This window comes from Bubalus bubalis, chromosome 6 (assembly GCF_019923935.1).
Source record: "Bubalus bubalis isolate 160015118507 breed Murrah chromosome 6, NDDB_SH_1, whole genome shotgun sequence".
Classification (NCBI taxonomy): Eukaryota; Metazoa; Chordata; class Mammalia; order Artiodactyla; family Bovidae; genus Bubalus; species Bubalus bubalis.
The window spans coordinates 115334272-115355792 of NC_059162.1; the positions used below are offsets into that span (position 1 = coordinate 115334272).

General features: G+C 44.5%; 1 protein-coding gene across 3 annotated transcripts in view; it reads right to left on the reverse strand.

The window, feature by feature from the left end:
• The window catches only part of ASB18 (ankyrin repeat and SOCS box containing 18), a 73598-nt gene that overhangs the window by 33852 nt on the left and 18225 nt on the right, over positions 1 to 21521 (reverse strand). Inside the window, exons 2-3 of one of the 3 annotated variants that reach the window (XM_044945333.1) lie at positions 16758 to 16880; positions 12878 to 13145 (exon numbers count right to left, since the gene is read on the reverse strand). In XM_044945333.1, the coding sequence (XP_044801268.1) occupies positions 12878 to 13145; positions 16758 to 16880 (391 nt within the window). Of the gene's footprint in view, positions 1 to 12877; positions 13146 to 16757; positions 17586 to 21521 lie in introns of all 3 variants that reach the window. The other 2 variants (XM_044945331.1, XM_044945332.1) reach the window with 2 other exon arrangements.

Below are 21521 nucleotides of genomic sequence, written 5' to 3' on the forward strand. Positions count from 1 at the left end.
GATTCTAGAAGTGGCAAGGAAAGAGGATAAACCTATGACAGAACATGTTTGAAAGGTCATGATTAGAGATGAGCAGGGCTACTTTCTGACAATTAGAGGTTTTTGAAAAAGATTAGGTTAACAAGGGAGAAGTTACCTTTCAACATCCATCTCTCTTATGACATTGACTTTCTTTTTTTTTTAACTCAATTAAAAAAAAAGATTTATTTTTTGCTGACTTATTTTATTTTTTATTTTCTGACTGCTGGGTCTTAGTTGCAGCACGTGGGATATTTAATTGCTGCATGTGGACCCTTAGTTGTGGCGTGTGGGGTCTAGTTCCCTGACCAGGGATCGAAGCTGGGCCCCCTGCATTGTGAATGGGGAGTCTTAGCCACTAGATCACCAGGGAAGAGCCGACATTGGCTTTTGAACCTGGCTCTGATGGTTGCCACTTGGTAGTATTTTACCAAGAGCCCATGTTTTTCCATTTTACTGATAAAACAGGCTCTTGGTGAGCCTCAGCTTTCTAACCTGTAAACTGGGAATAACCATGCCTTGCAAGCCTGTGAGGAGGATTATAGCAAGTCAGACACTTGCAAGTGTTCAGAATGTGAAGTTCTTGTACAAATTATCCATTGGGGGCAGTCCCTAACTGACACCTTGGTCTTTAGTATTCCTCGAGATGCCTCAAAGTCATGTTGAACCAAATCCTGTTTTCTCCTCTCCACATGAATAATGACTCAGTCACTCATCCGGGTTGTAGAAAGTGGACTGTTTTCTGGATTGGGCATCAGTGCCCATGAGCTCGTGCTCATGCAGCTAAACCTCCTGTTATTAGGCAGAAGCTTTGGGATTGGGGTGAGGACTCAGAATAATTGTTCCTACTCAAATCCTGCCCGGAAGGTACCTTTCTTGCCTCAGGGAAAGGCATATTTCATTTTTCTTTGCCCAGATTTCATCCTGCCAGGTTTGAGTTAGAGAAAAATTGCCCAATGATTTTCTTCAATAATCTTTTCCTCCTAAGATAATTAGCTGCTTCCACAAGTCCAATTCTGGCTTAAAATTAACTTTTATTTAGTTGAATTGACACAGCTGGGACAAAGAAGTAAATGTGCATGCTTTTTGACTAACATGCTCATGAAGGAAGCAAATTCTCCTCACTTTTGTATAAATCGAGACAGCTTTAGATGAGAAAAAGAATCGGGACTCTGCTAATTCTTCTCTCATTTTAATTATCTCAGAATTTTAAAAAGGGTCAAGGAGAGGAATCTGGTAATAAATAGGGCGAGACTGGCATGCAGGCTACTAACGTGAAGAGAGTAACTTTACTGGAACTTTTCTTTTTGGGAAAATCTCTTCAAAAGGTTCCTAGATTAAAGCTCTGATATCCCTTTTTGTGTGTTGAATTCTGAATTCTGAAGCTTGCGGGTTGGAAGGAAGCACAGATAATTTTTTTTTTAATCCCAGGAACTCAGAGACTCAAAGGTTTTAAAGTCCTGCACCCACGGAGAAATGCTGACTAAAAGGGGTTGGAACAGAACTGGGTCCCTAGGTGTGGAGACCATTGTCATCAAGAGTAAGAAAATGAAATGGCTCTGTATGTAGGTCAACGACCCCCTCTCTACTGAAAGGTAAAAAAATTAAGGATGACCTAAAATCTACTATGTATAAAAAGATTCTGGAAAAAGTAGCTCTTTCCTGTCAAAGTGATAATGTTTATACTACCTGAAGCCAGACCTCCTCGGAGTCTGACTTTAGGGGGACTCTTCAGAGCTGAAAAGCCGCAGTCTAAACCTCAGTCCCTCTCTGACATGTGTTAACTTTCATCCTTCAAGGGAGTTGGCTATGTTATTGTAGAGGTGTTCAGTGGGACCCGCCACCATCTTCCATCAAATCATTGATACTGAAGGGATTCTGAGTCAGCTGTTGCATGGTTCTGCCTGAACTTATGCTGTGTTCATCACTTATCTTAAACTTTTCCTCACTAACTTGGATTTAAATAAGTCAAGACTGTCAAATGAAATCACCAGGGAGAAAGACTCATGTAGAGAGACACATGGAGACAGAAGAGAAAATGAGAAGAAAAAGAAGAAAGAGGAGGAAGAGGAAGACAAAAGAAAAGAGGTTTCACAAAGCCCCATCTTAATACAAAGACATTTTAAAAGTCTTTATTAAGCAATGTACTGGATTTGAATGATTTCTGAAAAACCGACTGAAGTTAGGAAATTAGTTTCTATCACACAGTGTGTAAGCTGAGTAGCTCTGCACATGCCTCAGCTCCTTATGACAACCAAATGTAAGCCTGTTGGCTTGTCTTAAGGGCTGCTGTTAGGGTTCGCAATACCTTGTGTTCTGAGTAGGTGATACATTCTTATTTCTTAGTAAAAAGCCACATTTTTTCCTAAGACTATAAGGTGGAAGATTTGAGTCCAAGGTATGAAGCAATTAAAAACTACTATAGATTTACAGAAGAATTGAAAAGATAGTACAGAGAATTTGCAAATGTCCTTTACCCAGTTTCCTGTAAAGTTCACATCATATATTACAATGGTGCCTTTGTCAAAATTAAGAAATTAACCTCAATCCAATACTATTAACGGAACTGTGGACATTATCTGGATTTCACCACTTTCCCCATTAATGTTCATGTTCTGCTCCAGGATCCAATCCAGGATACCATGCTACATTTGTAGAACTTAATTTTGAACAAAACTGAATACAGACATGACTTTTGAGGGGGGTGGGAAGCATGGTGTGTTCCTAGACATGGAATACCATCAAATGGCTTATATTTTCCATAGGAACATGTTAAAATTGGGAGTATGCTCTTGACTAGGAATATTACTGGAAATAAATCATAGATGACCAACAAATATGGAGACAAAGAAACCACGAAACCCCATATTAATTAAAATTAGTGAAATATTGTTTCACTTCCCATGAGATAGCACAGTGATTATACAAGAGACCTCAACAATTGTAGTCAGTACCTACATAATTCTTAACTACATGCCAGGTGCTCTTCTAAATGCTCTCCATACACTAGCTCATTTAATTCCTCTAGTCACCCTATGTAGGAGGCTCAAATATTATCTCTGTTTTACAGATGAGAACACCAAGACACAGATAAATGAAATAACTTGCCCAGGCTTGCACCGCTAGAGTTCAACCTAGACCTCAAATGTAGCAATATATGTACTTCTAACACATAAAATTGTAAGGTATAAAAATATCAAAACTGAATAAAATCAATGTAAAGCTGCCTAATAGTTTGCCCATTTTCTTTTGCTTTGATTTGGTTGGTTTATGTCCTTTAATAAAATTGATGCCTCTTTGTCGCCTAGAAAATTTCCACTTGAAATCTGCCAGCCCACACCCTCAACTTCCATGAACATAGTGTATTCTGCATACCCTCAGCCCAGTGTCTAGCACACTGATGTAAATTTCCTTCCTCTCCCTTGAAATTGAAAGCATCTTGAGGAAATAGACTATAATGCAACACAAGTCCAGCACCTCTTAGAGTTCAACAATTGGCTGTTGAATGCTTGTAGGAATGGTTCATCCAATAATGAAACTTGGAGCTGTACTTTTTGAAAGTAGATGGGGTTTCTATAATTCTGTCATCAGATGGCAACTTTGTACACCAGCAAATCACCTACCAAATGTCTCAAGGATAGAAATTGTAAGTTAAAATGAGGCAGAGGTTAATCTTCATTTAGTATCCCTGCAGAATGGCTATCTACTTATAGCTTTTAAAAAATCATTGAGAAATGTATTCATAAGCATTTCTACTTTTGAATTTTATATCTGTATATCTTATCTCTCACAAATTATGCCTAGGTGAATCTGAAATTTACAAAAGGAACAGAGTTAAAATAAAGAAAATGTTATTCATACCCAGATGATAGGATTGATAGATGGAAACATTAAAATAGCTATTTTATTTATATTCTGTATATTTGAGAAATTAAGACTAAACATGTTAAGTAAAGACAAGAAAGATATTTAAAAAGACCTAAGGTTGGGCTTCTATAGTTGAAAATTATAGTGTCTGAGATGAAAAATACACTACATGGGATTAATGGCAGATCAGGGATTTCAGAACAAATGATAAATCAATTACATAAGAGAAAAGTGAACAGAGTATTAATGAACTGTGGGACAACTTGAAGTGGTATAACATACATACTGGACTCCATGAGGCAGAGGAGGGATCATATAGAAAAAATGTGAAGAGATAATTGCCAACAATTTTTCCAATTTGATGAAAAGTATAAGCCTACAGATTCAAGAAATTGATGACTCTCAAGGACAAGAATGATGAAGAAAACAACATTAAAATACATCATGATCAAGTTGCTTAAATCCAGTAATAAGGAGAAAATATTAAAGCCAGAAAAAAGGATACTATATATCCAAAAGAACAAAGAACAGATGGATAGAAGACTTCCCATTACAAATGCAAGTTAGAAGAAAGTGGAGTCCTGTGTCTAAAACACTGAAAGGAAAACAGAGCCTGTCAACCCAGAATTCCCTACCCAACAAAAGTGCCTTGCAAACACTCAGTGAAACAAAGACTTTCCCAAACATACACACACTGAAAGGATTTATCTCTAGCAGACCTTCACTGTAAGCAATATTAAAGAAAGTTCTCTAAGAAGGAGGAGGATGGTCCCAGATGGAATTTCCAATCAATACAGAGGAATGAAGGGAGCTGAAAATGGGAACTACATGGGTAAACATACAAGCTTTTTTCTCATTATTTCAATAAAAGATAATTGACTGTTTGAACAAAAATATTAACAATGTATTCTGGGACTTATATACAGAAGTAAAATATATGATACCAATAGCGGAAAGGTCAGGAGGAGAGAAATCGAAGAATAGTCATACGGTTTTTTTATATTATACATAAAATAGTATAACATTACTTGAGGGCAGACTGTGATAAAACAAAGATGTAGACTATGAACCCTAAAGCAACTGCTAAAATAATGGAACAAAAAGTTATATGTAACAAATCAAAAAAGGAGATAAAGTGGGATCATGAAAAATACTTGATTCAGAAGAAGGTAGAAAAAGAGGAAAAGGGAACAAAGAATGGATGAAGTGAATAGAAAAAAATAACAAGCTGTTTGATTTGAACATAAGCATATTAAAATCTTATTAAACATAAATGATCTAAACACTCAATTAAAAGGCAAAGACTACCAGATTGGATTATAAAAGACTCAGGTATACCCTGACTGCAAGAGATCCACTTGAAAAATAAAGATACAAACTGAGCGCCGCCTTTAATCAACAGTCAACCAGGAACTGAGACCCTCAGTCCTTTAGTCCCAGAGAACTGAATTCTGCCTATAACTGTATGAATCCAGTAGCAGATTCTTCCCTAGCTGACCCTTCAAGTGAGACCCTAACCCTTGTTGACACCCTGATTGCAGTCTTGTGAGAGATTCTGCAGTTGAGGGCTCACTGAAGCCATGCCCAAACTCTACTCATAGAAACTGTGAAACAATAAATGTGTGCTGTAGTAAGTCTCTAAGTTTGTCCTAATTTGTTACACAGCAATAGATTACTATTGCAGATGGAAAAGAGTATACTATGCTGCTGCTGCTACTGCTGCTAAGTCACTTCAGTCGTGTCCAACTCTGTGTGACCCCATAGATGGCAGCCCACCAGGCTCCCCCATCCCCGGGATTCTCCAGGCAAGAACACTGGAGTGGGTTGCCATTTCCTTCTCCAGTGCATGAAAGTGAAAAGTGAAAGTGAAGTTGCTCAGTCGTGTCTGACCCTCAGCGACCCCATGGACTGCAGCCTTCCAGGCTCCTCCGTCCGTGGGATTTTCCAGGCAAGAGTACTGGAGTGGGGTGCCATTGCCTTCTCCAATACTATGCTAACACCAGTCAAAAGAAATATGTATTAATGTCAGACTAGATATTTTAATATCAGACAAAGTAGACTTTAGAGCAAAGAATATTACCCATAAAGAATATCTTTAAATGATGATGCCAGTTCTTCAAGAGGCCATGATGATGCTAAACAGCTATGTACTGATAACCAATAATAGAGCTTTGAAATATTATACAACTCCAAAGAGAAATAGACAAATCCATGATTACAGTCAAAGATTTCAACACCCCTCTTTCAAGAACATGTAAAACAAGTAGGCAGAAAATCAGGAAGGATATGGGAGGATATAGACAACTTGACTTAATTGACATTTATAGAACACTCCACCCAACAACTGTAGAACATGTATTCTTTTCTGGTAAGCACAGAAATTTTTACCAAGATAGAATATATTTTGGATCATAAAAATAGACTCAGTAAATTTAAAAGGAACAAAGTGATACAAAGTAAATTCTCTAACTATAATGGAATTACATTAGAAATAAATAATGGAAAGATACTCAAAAAATACCTGCATATTTGGAAACTAAGTCACTTTTATATAGCCTATCTTTCAAAGAAAAAACTTAAAAGAAACAAATGAAAAGACAACTCAGAAAATATTTTAAACTGATTGAGAATGAAATGTTAACCTATTAAAGCATGTGCTGCTAAGTCACCTCAGTCGTGTCCGACTCTGTGCGACCCCATAGATGGCAGTCCACCAGGCTCCCCTGTCCCTGGGATTCTCCAGGCAAGAACACTGGAGTGGGTTGTCATTTCCTTCTCCAATGCATGAAAGTGAAAAGTGAGAGTGAAGTCGCTCAGTCGTGTCCGACTCCTAGCGACCCCATGGACTGCAGCCTACCAGGCTCCTCTGTTCATGGGATTTTCCAGGCAAGAGTACTGGAGTGGGTTGCCATTGCCTTCTCCGTAAAGCATGTAGGATTCAGCTAAAGTAGTGCATAGTGGATACATGTGTAACACTGAAATACCGTGGACTGTGGCCCATCAGACTCCTCTGCCCATTGGATTTCCCAGCAAGAACACGAGTGGGCTGCCATTTCCTTCTCCAGGGGATGTTCCCTACCCAGGGATTGAACCCAGGTCTCCTGCATCACAGACAGATTCTTTATCAACTGAGCCACCGGGAAGTCATATTAGAAAATAAAAACCCATCAAATCAAAGACATTAGCTGCCATCTTACAAATCAGAAAGACAAGAGCAAATGAAATTCAATGTAAGCAAAGGAAAGAGGAAATGAGGATCATATCAGAAATCAATGGAAAATAAAACAGTAAAACAAAAAAGAAAATCAGTAAAACCCAAAATAGACTGATCAGGGGAGAAAGAATAAAAACCACAAATTCCATTATTGTGAATGAAAGTGGTGACTACAGATTCTGCAGCTATTAAAAGGACAATAAAAAACAACTTTATGACAATAAATTTAACAACTTAGATGAAAGAGGTAAATCTCTTGAAAGATACAAGCTATCAAAGCTCACTCAGGAAAGAAATAACCTGAACGCCATACAGCCATTAAAGAAATTGAATTCATAGCTGAAAACCTGCTCAAAAACAAAACTCCAGGCCAAAACAGCTTCACTGATGATTTCTACCAAACACTTAAGGAAGAAATAAAAATAATTTTACATGAGCATTTCTCAGCTCATTTTTGAGGCCAGCATTAACTCAGATATCAAAACCAGACAAAAACATTACAAGAAAAAACTGCAGATCAATACCTCTCACAAACATAGATGCAGATGTTTTAAGAATTCCAGCAAATCAAACCCAGAAATTTATAAATTGTGGTCTGAAGAATGCAAGGTTGGTTTAACATCTGAAAGTCAACCAGTGTAAATAATTATATTAACAGACTAAAAATACACACACAGGATCAACTCCTATGTCCATGGGATTTCCTCTGTCCATGGGATTTCCCAGCAAGAATACTGGAGTGGGTTGCCACTGCCTTCTCCGGGGGATCTCTTACATCTCCTGCATTGGCAGGGAGGGTCTTTACCGCTAGTGCCACCTGGGAAGCCTCGGGAACAACTCAATATATGCAGAGAAAGCATCTGAGAAAATCCAACATCCATTCATAGAAAAAACTCTCCGCAAACCAGGGATAGAAGGGCATTCTCTCAATCTGAAAAAAAATCATCTACAAAATACCTACATCCAATATCATACCCAATGGTGAAAGATTTAAGTCCTCTAAGATTAGAAAAAAGGAAAGTTGTTTTCGCTCACTGCTTCTATTCAACATAGCACTGGATGTTCTATCTAGTGCAATAAAGCAAGAACAAGGCATCCAGACTGGAAAGGAAGTAAAACTGTTTATTTGAAGATGACATGATTGTCATAGAAATCTTTTGGAATTTATGATAGGCTACTAGAACAAATACTAAGCTTAGCAAGGTTGCAGGTTGCAAATCAATCCACAAAAACAAATTCTTATTAATTTATATAGTAGCTACCCCCACAGAAATTTAAATAAAAATACCACTTACAAAAGCATCAGAAATAAAAACTTAGGGATAAATCTGAAAAATGTATGCAAGCATTGTACACTAAAAACTATCAAATGAAGTTAAAAGAAACTAGGAGCTAAATAAATGGAGAGATTTATTGTGTTCATGGGTTGAAAGATTCAATATTTTTATGTCAAGTCTCCCCAGGTTGATCTATAGATTCACATCAACCTCAGTCAAAACACAGCAGTCTTTTTTTTTTCTTTTTTGTAGAAACTGATAAACTGATTTTAAAATTTATGTGGAAATGTGAAGAGGCTAGAAAAGCCAAAACAACTTTGAACGATGCTGGAGAATTTATGCGACCTGACTTCAAGATTTCTTACGGAGCTACAGCATTCAGTACAAGGTGGTACTGGTGTCAGAAAAGACCAATAGAGCAAGGACTAACGGAACAGAGGCATAGAGCAACGGCTCTGCAGGGCGCCCTGGTGGCCTTGCGTGTACCCACCCTGGCCACACAAACAAAAGTTTGAACCACTGCTGGCCTAAGTCTTGGTAGAGCACCCTGCGATCCTCCAGAACTTGTTAAGGGGCTGCTATAAGACCCTTGTCCACTCGCCTCCCTGTGTCCCCTGGGAGGCTGTCCTGAGCTGTTTCTTATCCCTTCCTGGGTTCTGGTGAGGTTTGGGACTTCCTGCCTGCCCCCCTCAGAGTAGAGCTGTGGACTATAAAGCTGCTCACCTGACATCTAGATTCAGGTGTGCTACAACGGGTATCCTGCAAGTCACACTGCCATAGGTATCTCCTTCCGTATGGGTGTTGTCTTTTGTGGTGTGTAGGGCAGGACCATGCAGAATTGGAACCTTTGGCTGTTTTTCTTCTCACTGTGTATGTAAGTGTTAAAAGTCTCTGAATCTAGGAGTGGCTCCTTGGGTCTTTATTGAATCAGTCAGGCCTTGCCCTGTCTTGTGTGTACTTGACAAGAGAGCCAGAAATAAACCCATACATACGTCCTTATGGAGAAGGCAATGGCACCCCACTCCAGTACTCTTGCCTGGAAAATCCCATGGACGGAGGAGCCTGGTAGGCTGCAGTCCAAGGGGTCGCTAAGGGTCGGACACGACTGAGCGACTTCACTTTCACTTTTCACTTTCATGCGTTGGAGAAGGAAATGGCAACCCACTCCAGTGTTCTTGCCTGGAGAATTCCAGGGATGGGGGAGCCTGGTGGGCTGCTGTCTATGGGGTCGCACAGAGTTGGACACAATTGAAACGACTTAGTAGCAGCAGCAGCAGAAGCAGCAGCATATGTCCTTAAGTTGACTTTCAACTAAAGTGCAAAGGCAAACCCATGGAGAAAGAAAAGGCTCCTTGACAAATAGTGCTGGAACTATTGCATAACCACATGTAGAGAAAAAAAAGAAAGCCTTAATTCCTACCTCACACCATATTCAGACATTAACTCAAAATGGGTCATAGACTTAAATGTAACATATAAAGTTATTAAAATTTTTAGAGGGAAACATAGGAGGAAATGTTGTGGTCATGGTTGGGCAAAGTTGTTTTATTTTAGAGAAAATAACCCAACATGATTCCTAAAATAAAAAAATTGATCAGTTGTAAGGGTTAATCGCTCAGTCGTATCTGACTCTTTGCAATCCCATGGACTGTAACTGTAATCCCCAGGCTCCTCTGTCCATGGAATTTTCCAGGCAAGAATACTGGAGTGGGTTGCCATTCCCTTCTCCAGGGGATCTTCCCAACCCGGGGCTCGAACCTGGGTCTCTTGCATTGCAGGCAGATTCTTCACCATCTGAACCACCAGTTAGATTCCACCAAATGTAAGAACTTCTGTTCTCCAAAGGACACTTTTAAGGAAAGAAACTATAACCCAGAGACTGGAAGATAGTATTTATTAACCACATACCTGATAAGGGACTTTTACCCAGAATGTATAAAGAAATCTCAAAATTTAAGAAAAAAACAAACAACCCAGTATTTTTAAAAGGCACAAGATTCGAACAAGCACTTCACCAAAGAAAATAAATGTATGCTAAATAAGTACATGAGAAGATGCCCAACATCACTTGTTATTAGGAAGATGCAAATCAGAACTGCAGTGGAATAGTTCCAAATCCCCACAGAATGTCTAACAGCTAAAGAGCAACTGTACCAAGTGTTAGTGGGGATGGGAAGCAGCGGGAACAATCATACGTAACTGGTGGGAATGCAAAATGGTAGTTCCAACTGGGACGCAGCTTGGTCATTTCCTAATCGTATCATGTGACACCACTATGCCTAGGTATTTACCCAGGAGGAATGAAAGCATATACTCAGACAAAGGCTGGTACATGAATGTTCACAGCAGCTTTACTTGCAATAGCCTCAAGTCGGAAATGATCAAGTGTCTTTTAACATATGAGTGGATAGACACATTGCGTTATTCTGTACCAAGGAATACCATTCACCAATGAAAAGGAGTGAATTATGGATATACAAAACAGTATGATAAATATCAAAAGTATGGGGATTGACATGTACACAGTTATATTTATAATAGACCAACAAGGACCTAGTGTACAGCACAGGGAACTCTGCTCTAACCTAAATGGGAAAAGAATTTGAAAAATAATAGATATATGTATCTACCTACTCATGGGGTCCCAAAGAGTCCAACACAACTTGGTGACTGAACCACAGAAAGATACTTGTATAACTGAATCACTTCACTGTACACCTGAGACTAAGACAACATTGTTGATCAAACTATACTCCAATATAAAAATAAAAAATAAATGATTCAAGAAAAAAATCTGAAAGTAATATTTTTGCATGAAAGATGTCAGGCAAAAGAGACTACATTCCATTTACACAGAATTCTAGCAAATTCAGACTAAATTACAGTGACAAAAAAACAGGTCAGTGGGAAATTGGAGAAGGGGGAGGGAGAGGTTCCAGTGGGACAAGGGAACATTTTGCTGGTGATGGCTGGGTTCACAATCTTGCTTATAGGGATGGTTTCACCTGCATTCCTGTGTCCAAATTTATCAGATTGCATACTTTAAGCATGTGCACCTTACTACATGCAATTACAGCTCAGTAATGCTGCTTTTTGGAGAAGGCAATGGCACCCCACTCCAGTACTCTTGCCTGGAGAATCCCAGGGATGGGGGAGCCTGGTGGGCTGCCATCTATGGGGTCGCACCGAGTTGGACACGACTGAAGCGACCTAGCAGCAACAGCAGCAATGCTGCTTTTAGATATTACATTGTTTTCAGTCACCATTCTTCAGTCACTTTCAAGCCTCCTGGTGGTCCACGTGGCTTTCTGAGTCCCTGCTTTGAACACAGGTGACATTGGTAGGTGGTGCCCCCATCTTGATCCCTGAGAGCCCAGCAGTCCTGCCTGCCCGCACTTAACATGATGCTTTTATTTAATCCTCACTATAGAGACAGAAATGGCAGCCCACTCCAGTATTCTTGCCTGGAGAATCCCAGGGACAGGGGAGCCTGGTGGGCTGCCGTCTATGGGGTCGCACAGAGTCGGACACGACTGAAGGGACTTAGCAGCAGCAGCAGCAGCAGCATAGAGACAGAAGGCCATGAAAACTGAAACCCAAGAACAGAGACTAGAACATTTTGACTAAAAGAAACGTCAAGATGGACACAAGGCAAGCTGGGAGCCCGGGAAGAGAAGGCCCATGCGATGACATGGGGCCCCCCGCAGCGTCTCCCAGGACCTACTGGACCCCAAGTGGACAGACCTCCGCAAGGACAGCCGCGGGGCTGGACCCGGAACCGGCAGAACTTCTAGAAGCCGGGCACCTGGGCCTGGGGTCGGGGTGGGGGTGGTCCTAGAATATACGGGCACAGCTCGACCGGCTTGCGGGGCTCCGAAGCCCCGCCCGAGGAGCTAACCATTTATGTCACACTGTGACAATTATTCTGCATAAAATTATCATTAAAAACCCTAATTTTTCAGGCTCCAACCCCGCCAGTGGCCTTTTAGCATTCTCCAGCGCGGGCGTCTGCGGGCCGGTGATCACCGGCTCATTACCTCCGTGTGGCGCCGCCCCCCCCGCGCTCGCAATCAAGCACTAATTAAACCGGCGCGGGCCGGGCTGGGGCCCGAGGCTGGGCGGGGGGCGCGGGCGGAGCCGGCCTGGTGGCCGCCGCGGGGCTGAGACGGACGGCGGGGATCGTGGCGCTGGCCGCGGGCTCCGGGCTCTGGGACGGGGCCGGCGGTGGGCGGGACCCGGATCTGGGGGCGGGGCCTATGGGGCGGGGCCTGGGGGCGCTTAGGGAGGCCGTGCAGGGCAGGGCGTCCGGGGGCGGTGGGGGGGGGGGGGGGGGTCGGTGTCGGTGGGCGGGGCCCGGGTCTGGGGGCGGGGCCATGGGGCCCGTGGGTGGGCCCAACAGGGGGCGGGCCTGGGGCTCACAGCCAGGCCTTGCGGGGCAGGGCGTCCGGGGGCCGGGTCGGGGGTCGGGGTTGGGGTTGGGGTCGGGGCCCTGGGTCCTTACCCGAGCGAGGCGGCCGTGCGGCAGAGGTGCAGGGGTGCCAGGCCCTCGGCGCTGAGCAGGTCGGGGTCGGCGCGGTGCTGCAGTAGCAGCCGGGCGCAGGCCGTGTGGCTCCCCAGGCAGGCCTCGTGCAGGGCGCCGCGGCCGCCCGGGCTGGCGTCGGGGTCGGCGCCGCGGCCGAGCAGGTGGCGCACGCAGGCCGTGTGGCCCTGGGCCGCGGCGATGCACAGGGGCGTGGTGAGCTCGCGCTTGTACTCCAGGGTCCAGAGGCCTGGGGAGCGGGTGGGGAGAGGGTAGGTGAGAGGGGGGCGCTCGTGGGGGACGGTGTCCGTTAAGACTGAAATGGGGGAAACCATCTGTTAGGAGAAGGGGCCAGGTGGGCATGTGGGGAGCTACTCGAAGATGCTCTGGCCTTAGGGACAGAGAAACGGGTGAGATCCGACTGGACCACAGACGAGGGATGGAGGGAGGTCTTGGGGGTAGAGGTGAAAGAACCCTGACAGAGAAGTGTAGAGAGACAGCGAGGGAAGGCCGTGTGAGGGGGGAAAGAGAGGGCGAAACAGAACAGAGAGCGACCTGGAGAGGGCAGAGATGGAGACCTGGGGGAGAGAAGCAACAGAAAGGAGAGGCTGAAACCTAGACCGAGAGATTGGGGCGGTGGCGGGGAGAGGGGTGTTACTGAGAAGCAAGAGGGTTTTGCCAAATATGAGGGTGACTGGGGACTCAGGTAAGATGTGAGGAGTTAAAAGCTGAACAAACAGGAGCATTTAAGGTGGAATTCACACTTTCCAGGCTCTGAATTAGGGCAGCCGGAGGGCGGAACGTGAGCTGTGGATTTTTCTGGAATCCAAGCCCTCTCTTTTTGAGTCCCTGATTTTACCCCCTTTATCATTAAGAGGAGAAAACAACAGACAAAACAAACTGACCCACATCACCAAGGCTGCTCAAGAAAAGGACTCGGAAAGTTTAGTTGTCTTGGAAGTGGCCGGTTTTCAGAAGCACCCTTTGATGTGGTGGTCTGCATTGAGCACAATCCTGGTTTGTTTCTTTGCGCTTTTTAGGGTTTTGTGTGTGCACGCATGTGTGTGTCTGTGTGTGTGCAAGGTTGCTCTTTCTTGAAGGATGAATGGAGCAAGAGCTATACATTTCACTTCTCTGAAAACTTTGGGCTTTCAAAAGGCCGGTGGAAGGTTGTTAGCGGCCACGAGCGCTCCTGGAAATGGGGAGAGCTGTCCCTGGTGAATACACTTCAAGGGACAGGATTTCACATGGCAGGGATGCCTTCTGATAATGATGGAAGAATCGATACCGTGGCTGTAATGAGCTGTGGAGGAGACCCTTTTCACAGGCCACCTCCTTCATGGGACCCATGCTGAGCGGTTTTGAAAGACCACTCATAATTAACCTAACGCGATGTAGCACAGGGTTCTAGCCTGACCCCGGGTCCCCAGGGCCCAGCCTGGAGGTTGTGCACTGCTGGGAGAAGAGGGGCCTGTCGTCCTGGTGGTGGGTGATGGTGGCTGGAGGCCCCGGGGATGTGGTCCTACATGTACCCCTGTCTTCACTGGGTCTGATTTGATGGAGGCATTGATCTGGCCCTTGATGATAACAGTGACCTACATTTGCGTCCGACTCTCTGCGACCCCATGGACTATAGGCTGCCAGGCTCCTCTGTCCATGGAATTCTCCAAGTGAGAATACATTCTTGTAGGGCCCAGCTCCTCCTTCTTGATTCTACTCATTTTCCCTAGATAGGAAGTTTACGTACTGAGGGGCCAGGAAGCAGGTACTCCGTTTTCTAGGGCATGCTAAGTTCCCAGCTCTACTCTACCCACCATCAGCAGCTCTGTTCACCCAGCCAAGATGCCAAAGTCTTCCCCTGGACTCACAGGAAGAGGCAGTGGAGGGCCATTTAGCTCTGCCATAGCTTAGGGCCAGCCCCCTTCTCCAGGTCCCTGCAGGCTTCTCTCCCTGTGGTGTGTGAAAAATGTGTGCGTGAAAGTGTTAGACTCTCAGTCGTGTCTGATTCTTTGGGACCCATGGACTGTAGCCCACCAGGCTCCTCTGTCCACGGGATTCTCCAGGCAAGAGTACTGGAGTGGGTTGCCATTTCCTTCTCCAGGGGATCTTCCACACCCAGGGATAGAACCTGGGCCTTCTTCATTGCAGGCAGATTGTTTACCATCTGAGCTACCCCTTAGCATCATCCTCTGTGGGAATGGTTTCCTGGGACCGCAAGCTCCAGGGGGCCAGCATTCCATCGTGGGTGTGGCACCCAGGGGCTGGTCACCGTGAACCTGTGTCTTCCCTTCCCCATGGCTCCCTTCACGAGGTGCTGAATTGGCTGCAGGAAGCATGGGGGCCCCTGTTCTCAGCCTGGGCTGGGTCATCTCTGCTACTGGACCAGCGTGGAGCAGTCAAGTGGCTGAGCTGTAAGAGCGTGGAGGCCAGCAGCATCCATCCTGTCTTCCCAGCTTGCGCTGAGGCCACAGGCAAGCACCAACGCTCAGGGCTGCCCTTTGCTCGGTAATAACTCAACATCCCTTCCCTGCCAGGGTGCTCTGATTTCCTGTCGTACAGTTGTGCCACAGAAAAACAGCACTCTTAGGGGTGGAAAGATTAAGGTGGTAAAGAGGAAGGAAACTGATTCAGACCACGAGCTGACATTAATATCTATTTGAAATTACATCATTTCAGCATGTTGCGAGTGTGTCCAGGGCTGTGAGGCATGTGATTAAAAAATACATTAATCAGATATTCAGGCAGTTGGCATTCTTGATTGGATCGTCCCACAGCCCTTTGGAGGAAGATGCACTCCCCGTCTGGGACAGGTGAGGGAGAGGAGACCTGGAAAGGCATTGCAGTGCCTTTGGCTGGGAGGGATTTTGGCCCAGATGACCTGTGCTCGCTTCCCCACAGCCCCTGCTGCCTCCCTGGCTGCTCTGAGCTGCTTAGCCCTTTGGCAGGGTCTGGGTTTATTCCCTTCTTCCCATGTGAGGTGTAGGCAGACTGTGTCAGTGCTCTGGAAACCACCCTTCCTCATTCTTGGTCTGCCAGAGCTCACGAGTCAGGAGCACCGGGCTCTGGCCCTTGGCTCGCTGATCACAGAGCCTTGCATCCTCACTATTGCAACATGTGAACCCTCTCGGTAAACGGGTAGCACTGGGAGGCAGGGGCAGAAGGGTGCCCAGTGCAGAGCTCCAGCCGAGGAAGCCGCACCACAGCCTGGTGGTCAGCTAGTCCGTGCATCCCAGATTGGGGCAAGGGGGCTTCTCTCTACTTGGGAGCATGTTTGCCTGCCCGGCACGTAGCGACAGTGTCCCGGCAACAAGAATGCAGGCATATACGACCTAAGGACCTCCGGTTTCTCCCCTCTCCTCCCTCTTCCCAGGCTGCCCTGGGATCCAGGAGGAGTGTCTCCTGAGGGCTCGCCCTGCCCAGTGCTGGTTCTGTGCCCGCTTCTGCCCTGGAGCCCTGGAGTTCACAGATTCAGAGAGGAAATGCGCAGCGCTGCCTGCCGGGGGGCCCGCTCCAGGAATACTCGAAGGAGAGGTGTGCTTTATCTCCCAACCCCCTGGCTGCCAGATCCAGGCTCTGGCAGATCAACACCCAAACCAGGTCTCTTTTTAAAGACAAGAGGCCACTTCTAGCATCACATGGGCACTCCTCACCCACTGTTTGGCTTTTCCAATGTGATCGCTCATATCCGATCACCTAAAAACTATGTCTGAAAAATCGTGCACGCAGTTTGGCTTGTCAGTGTCTTTGGCTCGAGCTTGTTAAATGCAGCACCGCCATGAGCAGTCTACACGCTGCAGCTATATGTTCAGACATGTGTTAGTAGCTCCTTAAAAATAACGGGACTTTAAAAGAGCAAAGGTACCTGACAGTCCAAACGTGGCTGGGGATTTCACCTGCCACACCATCTCATCCTTCTTGATTTCAAACACCACATTGGCATCCTGGAAGAACTTGTCCATCAGGGGCTTCAGATGCTCCAGGTCTCCTGTGACCAAGGCAGCGTGGTACTCGAGGACTGGTGACCCATCTCTTGCTTGAGGCTCTTTTTCCATTTTCTGAAAGATCTGAAGTCTCCCTCTAACTGGCTCTGGCCGTCTGTCCATCGCAATGCTGATGATCTCAGAAAGGCTCTCCAGGAAGGGGAAAGATGGTCTTCTGGAGTGTGGGCTATTTCTATTGTCATTACTCAATTGTCATCCAGCTGGGGCTGGGTGGTGGTGTATTTATAACTCCTGTGGGCTCTGATGTGATAACCGTCACTCGGTATGACCAGCATCATGTGACCACTGAGACGCCAAAGAGCTCGGCCACCCCCTTGCGATTGTATACATGTAAACTCTAGAGCCAGGCCCATCTGTGTGTCTCCCAACCAGCTCGCCACACCATGCGGGCAGACGGCCTGAAATAGGCAGGCTTCTTTTTCCTGCTGTGTAGGATGGCTGCTTTCATTTCATCCTCTCCCTTAGCTGCTGTGGCCAGTGGTGAGCGGATGTGTGTTCTGAGGGCTGTGTTGGCCCCCAGGCTGTGTCAGGGAGATCCAGACAGACACTAAAAATGGCCAGGCTCTGCACAAGTGTCCCGGGCGAAGGCCCCATAGTAGGAAGACCAGGGATTCCCAAAGGCATCGTCATCTGGGGCCTGGGGGTTTCTTCCAGCTGTTGAGAACTGATCCCAAAATGTGCATCCCTTGCTGAAGATGAGAGAGGCCACAATTTTTTTTTAATGAATGGTAACAGCTCTTTATTAGTAACTTACTAGTTACTGGCTACTAGTTCAGGGATTATTTTATTGTCTAAACATTAATAAGCTTTTAAAATGGAGTTACCATATGACCCAGCAATTCCACTCCTAGGCATTTATTCAGAAAAGATGAAAGCTCTTAATTAAAAAAGATACATGCACTGCAGCGTTCATAGCAGCACTATTTACATACAATAGCCAAGACGTGGAAGCAACCCAAATGTTCATTAACAGATGAATGGATAAAGAAGATGATGTGTGTACACATACACACACACACATATGTATATAATAAGAATATTAGCCATAAAAAGGAATGAATGCCATTTGTGGCAACATGGGTAGAACTAGAGATTATTATACTAAGTGAAGTGGTCAAACAGAGAAAGCGAAATATGATATCAACCATATGTGGAATCCAAAAAAATGATACAAATTGACTTATTTATAAAAAAAGAAGTAGACTCACAGACGTAAAAAAAACAAGCTTATGGTTACCAAAGGTGAAAGTAGGGACAGGGATAAATTAGGAATAAACTAGGAATTTGGGATTAATGGCTCAGCAGTAAAGAATACACCTGCAATGCAGGAGTCACAGAAGACATGGGTTTGATCCCGGGGTCGGGAAGATCCCCTGGAGCAGGGCATGGCAACCCAGTGCAGTATTCTTGCCTGGAGAATTCCAAGGACAGAGGGGACTGGCGGGCTACAGTTCATGGGGTCGCAAAGAGTCAGACACAACTTAAGTGACTTGGCATGTATGCATGTAGGAATTGGGGATTAACAGATACACACTACTATATATAAGACATATATCTGTAAGCATGGGAAACTATATTCAATATCTTGTATTAACCTATAATGGAAAAGAATCCGAAAAGGAATATATATATATATATATACACACACACACACACACACATACACGTATATATATAATAAAACAGAATCTCTTTGCTGTAACTCTGAATCATTGTAAATAAACTATACTTCAATAAAAAATTAAAAAAAAGAGTAATGAGGTTATTTTTTCTTGTAGCATAGATAAAACCCAGTTCTCATATATTTTTCTAGTTCTTGGTTTTCCCCTGCTGGAAAGTTGGGAAGGGCCAGTGCGGTGGGGCTCCCTGAAGCTGAGCTGTAACGAAGCACGTGCCCAGAGGCTGCAGGGAGGAAGGCAGGTCGGAGGGCGCTGCCTGGTCCTGGGAGGGGAAGTCGTGGAGCTGGTGCCCAGGAGAGTTGGGCACAGACACTCGGGGGAGGGAGTGGAGATATCAGTAGCCGCCATCCTCTTGGTACCAGTGGTAGCCTAGGGACCTGTCGCTATGTGGTGCTGCAGACAAGCAACCAGTAGAGAGACAGCAGGAAGAAAGCTCTGACATCAGGGGCAGGGCTCAAGAGGCAGCAGTTCCTTAGTCACATCTGGGCTTCCTAAGCACCCTCTTTCCTCACGTGCCTCTCTCTCAGTCTCCTCCACTCCCCAGAGCAGCCCACTGACCTTCCCTACTCTCTTTAAGCCCTTCTGAAGCCTGAGCAGGATCTCTGTGTTGGGCCTTTATTTTGGTCCTATATTCCCTGGGATGCTCCTTTCATCAAGATTTTCCATGAAAAGGGGGACCCAGCAGAATACCCTTGGTCTTTCTTAGTGGAACTTGCAGTAAAGGGTGGAGGGGAAACTGGATGCTCTTACGGTGGCTCAGATAGTAAAGAATCTGCCCGCGATGTGCAAGACCCGGGTTTGATCCTTGGGTCAGGAAGATCCCCTGGAGGAGAGCATGGCAACCCACCACAGTATTCTTGCCTGGAGAATCCCATGGACAGAGGAGCCTGGCGGGCTACAGTCCATAGGGTCACAAAGAGTCGGACATGACTCAGCAACTAACACTTTCGTGATTTAATAAGGGGACTTCCCTGATGGCTCTGTGGTAAAGAATCCACCTACAATGCAGGAGACATAGGTTTGATTCCTGGGTAGGGAAGATCCACTGGAGAAAGAAATGGCAACCTACTACAATATTCTTGCCTGGGCCAGGCCAGAATATCTTAGTATGACATGGACAGAGAGGTCTGGCAGTCTACAGTCCCTGGGGTCACAAAGAGTTGGACATGACTTAGCAACTAAACAACAGCATGACTTAATAAAGATGTGTTTTACCCTCATCATAGACCTGACTTCCAGGCATAAATGTATTCCACAGGCTGACCCAAGGCCTAGAGCTTCTTCCAACGGTAAAACCCACATCTCCTCTGCAGAAGGGGACTGCAGGGTGCTGGATAGGAGAGGTGTGGCTGTTTGGCTGCTCGTCTGTGTTGGCTTTGTGCAGGCATATAGGTTGAGTTGACTGTGTCTTGAAGGCTGAAGAGCTCATGTGGATGGCAGACAGCGTAGGGAATGGGGGTGACTGAGAACACTGCTCGTACTGTGGAAAATGCAATGGTAAAGGATACAGATCATGTTTGCAAGGAACATACAGGCTTCTTTGGACACAAGAGACAAGAGTATACAGAGAATGGTACACAGCATCACTGAAAACCATTTCCCTTCTAGAATGTTCACTAAATAAAATCTTTGAGTCTTCCCTTTTCATTTCCCGATTACGTCATTGCTCTATTCATTTCAATAGTGATATTAATTCTTCGAATATCTCATTTCTTTAAACATAGCCATTTTGCCCTGTTATATTCTCAGACTGATAGTTTGTAAATAAATATATTTCTGAAAGACTTTTCATGTGCAACTATAATCCAGGATCCAGCTGGAGCCTGTGCTTTAAACTGGAGCATTCTTTTGTACCTGATGCATGTTGTCATGGGTTATTTTTAAAAGGGGTGGAAGCCTGGAGGTGAGTCCAGTGATAAGAGCCATTCTACCCTGTGTTCTATGCTAAATTTAGCTTTCCAAGTGTTATATTTGTCAACAGTGCCCTAAATACCCAAGCTTGATTTCGGTGGGTAGGGAGTAGTAGTCCAGAAACAGACTTTGTTCTTTGTGAGAGCTTTTTAAAAATAGCTCATGGTAGACGGAATTGGTTTCACAAGTAGGACATGGAGATTATCAGGAGCATAGCAGGGTTGTTGTTGTTTAAAGAAAAAGAGCTGTATGTGTAACTATGACATCAAAAAAGTCAAAGTAAACAAACAAAAAAAGCTCCCACCAATGGCCCAAAGTCCACCCATTCATTCACCTATTCATTCAGTAATCATTTGTGTAATATTATGTTCTAGGATGTGTTGCTGGGTTTGGGGGATTCAGAGACAAAAAGGCATAACACATTTATCCTCAAGGAACACATAGAGTCCTGGCTGCACCACTTAGGCAAGAAAAAGAAATAAAAGGCATTTAAATTGAAAGAAAGAAGTCAAACTGGTACTATTGGCAGATGACATAAGATTATATATAGGAAACTCCAAATATTTTACCAAAAAGTACTAGAACCAGTAAATGAATTCAGTAAAGTTGCAGGATGCAAAATTAATATACAGAAATCTTGTTGCATCTCTATTCACTAATAATGAACTATCAGAAGGAGAAATGAAGAAAACAATCCCATTTACAACTGTGTCAAAAAGAATGAAATACCCAGGGATAAGCTTACCTAAGGAGGTAAAAGATCGGTACTCAGAAAATGGAAAGGCATTGAGGAAAGAAATTGAAGGTGACACAAAAAAAATAGAAAGATTTTTGGTGCTCACGGATTGGAAGAATCAATATTGTTAAAATGTTCATACTACCCAAAGCAATATACAGACTCAATGCAATCCCTATCAAAATATCAATGGCATTTTCCACATAACTAGAATAAATAATCTTAAAATGTGTATAGAACCACAAAAGACCTCAAAGAACCAAAGTAATCTTTTAATTTTTCTAAATTTTATTTTCTTG